A 7,463-nucleotide genomic window follows, 5' to 3' on the forward strand; every position below is an offset into this window, starting at 1 on the left:
GTAGTGCTTTCATACATTTAGCAGATTAACGGAACCAAAACACTATACTGAGAGTTGCTCACATTCATGCATGCACACACACACACGCACGCACACACACACACACACAAACACACACACCCATGTACGCACACATACATGCACACACACACAGGCCCATTCAAACACACGCACACATACATGCACACACACACAGGCTCATTCAAACACACACACACACACATCCACACATGCACAGACACACACACGCACGCATCCACACATGCATGTTCGCACGCGCGCACACACACACACACACACACACACACACACACACACACACACACACACACACACACACACACACACACACACACACACACACACACACACACACAGCTGCTTCTGCTGAAAGGCTGGCATGCACGGCGCAACTTTTTAGTTCAGTGTCGTGCTGAAGGACCCTTGACTGTAGGCAAGAGGAGGCAGCGGAACGTACAACGTAACCAGCGGCAACGCTTTAATTGCCAGCCAGGTGACTGCTCTTCGTCTGGAGCCACTTCCTTTTGTTCGCTATTCATAAACGCTTCATTAGCCAGTCGCTTTCACCATGTGCCGTAATGCGGAGCCTATATGATTTTCCCATTAAAGCCCCTACAATTTACTGGGAAGTGTCTGCAAATGAAGAGGAAACTCGTTCTGACGCTCTCAGACTAGACTGGCGGCTGAAATACTTAGAGAGCATTTAACATTTCAAAGCTGAGAAATCCCTGTGTATTCATGCGCGCCTGGGAGAGTGGCAGAACTGACAACTGCATAAGTCCCCGTGAGGGCAAAAAAATGTTCACGTCAAGAAAACGCAGAGCATTATCTCTTTAACATTTATTATTAAATTAGTTCTCTACAAGGAATGCTCAATATGTCATACATAGTTAAGTAAAAAGTAATCGTATTAGCTTCAAAGACATCACTTTAAAAAGTTTCAAAGTGATGGCATTTTCACTGAAGGAAATAAAAAAATTATGTTGCAAATGGTTTTCCCTCCCAAATTGTTCCACAAATTAAAAAAAATCACAGTATTCATACATATTCTCTGAGATGTTTCTTGTTCACTGAGGCTGTTCTTCTGGACTTAGTCATTTTTGTTTGAGGCGGTCAGGCTTGTACTTGATGAGCAGGCCGAGAGAGGCGAACCCATACAGGAAGGTCTGGACAAACCACAGGCAGCGCGCTGTTGGGCTCTCCACTCCCTTATCACTACAATGACAAAAGAACCAGTAAGAGAAATTACATAGACTCCATTAGACACTCACTGGCCATTGAAACAATGTAAAATAATTAAAGAAGCCAACCAGATGAGTCCACACTTCAAACAAATCCAATTTTGTTTGTATTGCCTTTGCAAAATTGCATTACAATAAACTGTACAGTTAAAAGGCGGTCAGAAGCAACAAGCTAATACTATTGAATGTCCTCTATCTTAAGATAAATGTCCTCAAATATTGCCTCTACAATAGCCACCCATTACACTAAAGTCATTTCTCATTCCAAAGACAAGTACTGTAAACACTTCTCATTTATTTTTCATTTATTTATCTTTTGAGGAGGAAAAAAATTACAAATTTCACTCTTACAGTCCTCCTGAGTAAAATAGATGTAATAAAAGAAACCTTGAATCTTGAAGTACAGCGCCCTAAGCTGATCCAACCAACATTGTTGAAGAGGATGATGTTCTTACCTGCAAATTTTCATGGCAACAAGTGCTTCAAACAAGTGAATAGCCCAGGCAAGCCACCAGCTGCAGACACAGACAAGACATAGACAAGATTTGGCAACAAAACAACTTGGTGCATATTTTGAAAGAACAGACAACAGGCTGTGGTATCTCATCTCTTTAATTCCCTTTCAATATTATGTTTCAAGACATTACAATGAAGTTAACACTATGCAGAAGCTGGGTAACACTTAATTTTAATGGTTCACTGTTACAGTGGATCTACCACATTAGGTACAGTGTAATAACCTATTTAATATCATGTAATACCAGTGCAACACCATGTACTAGTTTTGTATTTACCGTACATCTAGGGTTAGGGTTAGGGTTGGTACATTGTATTACACTGGTATTACATGGCAGTAAATATTGTTATATTGGTTATTACACTGTACCTAATGTGGTAGATCCACTGTAATAGTTAACCATTAAAATAAAGTGTTACCGGAAGCTGTATTGAAAGAAGACATATAGTAAACTTGAATTTAAGAATCATACTTATGAAAAGGCGTGAGCTATGAATTTAGTAATCATTTATGTGAACCAAACAGTGGGGACAAATGGAATAACTATTGATACTTACCCATTGTAAATAAGAGAGGAATGATTGTCCACCAAATACTTGGTCAGGGAACCGAGTGGGCCTAACAGGTCACATGGGACTGTCTCAGACGAAAACACAACCCACTGAAATGAAAAGAAAGCATGGTCACATTTTGTTAAGCACAAAAACAAACAGGCTATAGATTTTCTTCATCTTCACTCTCGGTTGCCATTGACTGACTTAGATCTGTGACTGAAGTAATGAAAACATAGCCTGACTATCACGACTTCAAAGCTCTGTGAGCATTTGGTCTGCTCTGCGTTCATGAAATGCCTCTGTATGCTACTGGTTGAAGCTACTGTACAATACAACTGATCAGAAAACCCATTCCTTCACTTGCATACAAACTGAATGTGTGTGTCACTGCCTTAAACAAGCACCATTGAGCCATTGGAAATGTTGAACATTGATCGGCCCTCTTTCTGTCTTGTTGGAATTTGAAATGTTGAAGCTAGTGTGCTTGACTAGACCAAATGACACACAAATATTTGGATGTACTGAAAAACAGGCCAAGCTTTCTCTCAAAGTGTGTAGCATATACTGCTTTCTCTACAAATAGGAGCATTAGCGGTTCTATCCATTTGGGGGCCCTAGGCAAAATATAGATAGGGCCCTCTTGAACTACTTTTGCTGGTATTTATCATGGCTGGGCTGACTGTTGGGGCCTAGCCTGGTTCCTACCAGACCTCTGTGTGTGTGTGTGTGTAGCTCTGAAGTCCCCTAGTGGAGCTCAGCTCACAAAGTTGCTCAAACTACAGGTCGGGCAAGAGCCAGGCAAATTGGGCCCCCCCTACAATGGGCAAATTTGGTGGGGCCCAAGACAGATTGACAGTGTGTTCATCAAATGCATCTGTGATATAAAATTTATTGAAGTGATACAGCATTGATTCTGAATTCCGAGTCAGATGGTGTGTGCCAGGGGTGTCAAACTCAAATTGACTTGAGGGCCAAAATCAAAATCTGAGTTGTGCGCCGGACTAAAAATGTGCATGCAAGCACTTAATATTCAAAGACAAGTGTCACAAACACTCATTCCCATTGTATTCTGGTAGACTGAATGTGGCTGTCCTGCACATGTTCTGTTGTACAGGAGTGAGATGGTACTAGTCTCGTGGCCTAATGGTTAGGGCGTTGATAATTATATCGGAGGGTTGTGGGTTCGAATACCACCCTTAGGCTACCTCCCCACACTCCAGGGCTGAAGTGCCCTTGAGCAAGGCACCTTACCCCACATCGCTCCAGGGCCTGTAACGACAATACCCTGTCAATAACTGTAATTCACTTTGAATAAAAGCGTTGGCTAATGTAATGAGGTCTGGGCGCACTCTTGAATCAAAACATGCGGTCCATTTCAATATCTAATATCTTGTCCTCCATGACGTTACAAAGGCGCAATTCAAAGGAATTTTCTCATTTGCAATGGGTTTGATTGTGAAAAGTTGTTGTGCCTAGACTGGCAGAGGGGAAAGTTTATTGTTTTCTCCACTGAGACAGGGTCAGGGGACAGCCTGATCTCCTAAAATTCCGTGCTCCTGGACACGGATGTTAAGGACACGAAATCCGTGTCCAGGAGCACAGATTTTGCCAAAATTCCGTGCTCCTGGACACAGAATTGTTATCCGTGCTCCTGGACACGGAATCGTTTTCTGTGATGGGCACACGGAAGTGCTTTCCATAGGCTATTACCACAGCACTGTGTTAACTCTATCATTAGAAAATACATACCAAATACTAATCCCAAACAAAATAATGCTATAGCAATTTAAGTTGTGCCCTGACCAAAACATTCCCTTACCTTAACCTGTCACTAAAGACATATTTTTGAGAAATACCTTTTCCAATTTGTTACTAGGCTATCAAACTCATATAATGCAGGAAAGAAAACTAGCTGTGCCCAGACCAAAACAATCCCTAACCCTAACCTGTCAGTAAGAAATGTATTTTTTAGACAAAATATTTTAAGAGAAAAATCCTGAGAAAACACAAGACTGTGGAAATAGCCTATAGAAAGCACTTCAAACAATTCCGTGTCCAGGAGCACGGAAAACAATTCCGTGTCCAGGAGCACGGAATTTTGGCAAAATCCGTGCTCCTGGACACGGATTTTGTGTCCTTAACATCCGTGTCCAGGAGCACAGAATTTTTGGAGATCATGTTGCAGCGGAGCACAACACCCCAAGCACAGGGTGGGAATACAAGGATAGATAATGAGATGGACCCGTGGTGACTGCACCCCAAATGAACGGACACTGTAATGTTTGTATCTCAATTGGCTATAGGCCTACATGCAAATTCATTTTCTTATGAGTTAAATCTACAAAGTAATACAAGTTGTATCTCAATTGGCTATAGGCCTACATGCAAATTCATTTTCTTATGAGTTAAATCTACAAAGTAATACAAGTCATCAGCCTATGGTTACTCAGCAGGTTGTTTTTTATTATTATTTTATTTATCTTTTGAATTTACTTTAAAACATTACATTAAATTAAAAACTCATATTTGGTGTAAAGCAGACTACATTAATTTCCTCTTTAATTGACACTGCCTGGAGTGACATTTCAGTCATGATTTCCATTTAATTTGGGTAGCCTGCATCTGCTCTGCCGAGTCCACAGTCCACAGTATGGCGCAAAAACACCCTTATCTCACATCACTGGGGGAATTGGGGTCAGAATCCAACCCAAAACAATTTGCCGTGTTGCAAATAGATAGCAAAGTTGAATAACAAGGAGGTTGTCTCCAATTATTATTGTGGATGGTAGAACTGATGTGATTATCCTAAAATAAAAGTATAAGATTGCGTAGAGATTAGGCAGGCAGCGTCGGCAGGCGGCTGTCAAATGCGACAGAACAGCCTCTAGTCGCATGGAGAATGCGTCATGCTCCAAGCGCGCGTGGCACCTCCTCCCATACATATTATTCAACTTCTAGATGGCATCTCACCATCCTAAGCCAGATGTAGGTTAGGTTACCCCTATTTGTTGACAAGTGAGACAAATATACGGGAAAGGAATGGTTAACAAACTGTTGTTACAAATTTGTTGTTGCTATGCGTTAAACATGCATTGGCCATACGTGAAAGTAGCCTATGGCAAACCCTCTCATAACCAAGTACCATTTTGAGACGAGTCCAGCCACGAAACATTTTGCGTAGCCTGTGGTAATGGTTGATGCATTATAATATGGAAAGAAAGGGTGGAAGCAACGATACTGTCCTATTCTGACACAAAATTTGGACATTCATTGTCAAGGAAGTGAGTGTACAGGAACCACTGCACGATAGCACAGACACCCAAGTCGATAGCGCATTAAGTAAACCAACTTACTGTGTAGTACCCCATGGATACAGTTACGGTTATTATCCAAAACCAACTGCTTCTTTTAAAATAAGATCTTCCATCCGTGTTGGCCATGGCTGAATACTGAAATGATTGCTGTGTTGTCTACGTTGCGTAACGTGCCGAAGTCCTGTTGTTGCGTGGCCACCCTACAATGAACCAGCGGGTGGACTAGCTAGTCTACCTCTCCTATCCTCTCCTCCTCTTCTCTCATGTTTCCCTATCTTCCTAGTCCTGTCGTCGTCCATCCCATTCTCATGTTTCTTCAAGCGACAGATTCCGATGTCGATATATCGAATTTCTGACATTCTGCGGTTTAGTTCCCTGGTGGAGTTAGGTGGAGTTATCGTAGCCTAAATCAGATGCAAGTGTCTTGTGTTTTGATAACCACGCTGTAAACAATTAATTTTAAGAACGCAAGGCTTACTTCACACCTTTGTTTTTATATTGCTTTGATAGCCTTTTGGGAACCAGACATTTGTATTTAATTTAGTGTAAGGTAACAATAGCCTTGTCTAGACACAATCACTCACTCAATTAATTGCCATTCAACCTTACAACTCGAGGTAATGTAGGCCTATATTGAATGTAAATGTACTTTGCTGAATTAGACTCAATAAAGATAAGATAATCAACCTGAGTGTCAGTAGTAACCTATCACTACAGATTGTGAGGAAATGATCTAGGCGAGGGGTTCCCAAACTTCACCATGACGAGGCCCCCCATATACCGGTATATTCCAGCAGTGGTGTAGTCTACTTTTTATAGGTGGGTATACTGTATGGGACATTCCAAGATATTGGTACATTTCCTGTCCCACCACTTACATTTCAAATGCACATTTCCAAAATATCTGAATTACTATTTTTTATGAACAATGTACTTGTTATAAGACAAACTGTAAAGTTTGGTGGAAAAATAAGCTTCTTAAATATTATTCAAAAGGCCAAATATCTTTGGAACACCCCAAAAAATGGCCGTTTTCTCTTGTCCCACACATTGGGTTACCAACTCCTTTGCCAAATTTCACAATTAAAATAAGCTCTAAATAAATTACTTCATCTTGTATGTTGTTGATATGCATCTCCTTTACTTATGTAAATAACTTCTTTGGTCTACATTGTATTGCATGTTACAGTTTTTATGCTTTAAAGTTGTGTCCCACAACATGCGCGCAACCCTGTTACCATAGGGAATTTTTCCTGGCAGGGAAAGAGTTAAAAACATTTGCCTACTGTCACAAAGGAAGTTTCATTACAGGGACATTTTCTGCCCACATGGCAAGACCAAGGGTGAATTCACTAACATTTTTTTTTAGTTTTTTTTCCAAATATGTTTGTCCAAGTTGTGTGCGTCACTCAGTGAACGCAACCCTGTTACTCATATTGTAAGACTAACATTGAGTAGAGTCAAAATTTACTTTATATATTTATATAACCATGTTTGTCCTTGATCTTGTACACATAGATTAATTTTACAGTTAGCATCTGTTCCTGGGGTAAACCACAACATAGCCTAGATTTGCAACCCTGTTCCTCGCAACCCTGTTACTGTTGTATTTTTATTACATTGATTATTACATTGAAAAAAATATTTGATACCTGAGCTTGACGAATCAAACTTTTTGATAGTATATTACCTGTAGTTAATAAATATATGACAAAAAATTATCAAATTGAAGATCAAATTTTCAGAAATTTTCACCCCTGAAATGTACCAAAATCCTGGAATGTCCCCTATATTGGAGCATTTTTTGAAGTGGGTA

The 7,463-nt window shown here is 40.4% G+C and overlaps 1 protein-coding gene across 1 annotated transcript; it reads right to left on the minus strand.

The window, feature by feature from the left end:
• Positions 1–846: 846 nt before the first annotated feature.
• tmem254 (transmembrane protein 254) lies at positions 847–5,884 on the minus strand. The gene is made up of 4 exons (XM_063191928.1): positions 5,687–5,884; positions 2,337–2,440; positions 1,718–1,777; positions 847–1,236 (listed from the first exon to the last, which is right to left on the minus strand). Exons 1-4 carry the CDS (start codon positions 5,771–5,773, stop codon positions 1,116–1,118), a joined length of 372 nt encoding a protein of 123 aa, XP_063047998.1. The 5' UTR covers positions 5,774–5,884; the 3' UTR covers positions 847–1,115.
• Between the last annotated feature and the right edge of the window lie 1,579 nt (positions 5,885–7,463).

The sequence above is a fragment of the Engraulis encrasicolus genome, chromosome 24, assembly GCF_034702125.1.
Source record: "Engraulis encrasicolus isolate BLACKSEA-1 chromosome 24, IST_EnEncr_1.0, whole genome shotgun sequence".
In the NCBI taxonomy this organism is placed as follows: domain Eukaryota; kingdom Metazoa; phylum Chordata; class Actinopteri; order Clupeiformes; family Engraulidae; genus Engraulis; species Engraulis encrasicolus.

Coding starts and splice junctions, on each gene's coding strand:
- tmem254 (XM_063191928.1), bottom strand. CDS start 5,773: ATGGCCAACACGGATGGAAGATCTTATTTTAAAAGAAGCAGTTGGTTT. Junction 1,778..2,336: donor TCCTCTCTTATTTACAATGG/GTAAGTATCAAT, acceptor CTGTGTCTGCAG/CTGGTGGCTTGCCTGGGCTA. Junction 1,237..1,717: donor GTTGCCATGAAAATTTGCAG/GTAAGAACATCA, acceptor TTGTCATTGTAG/TGATAAGGGAGTGGAGAGCC.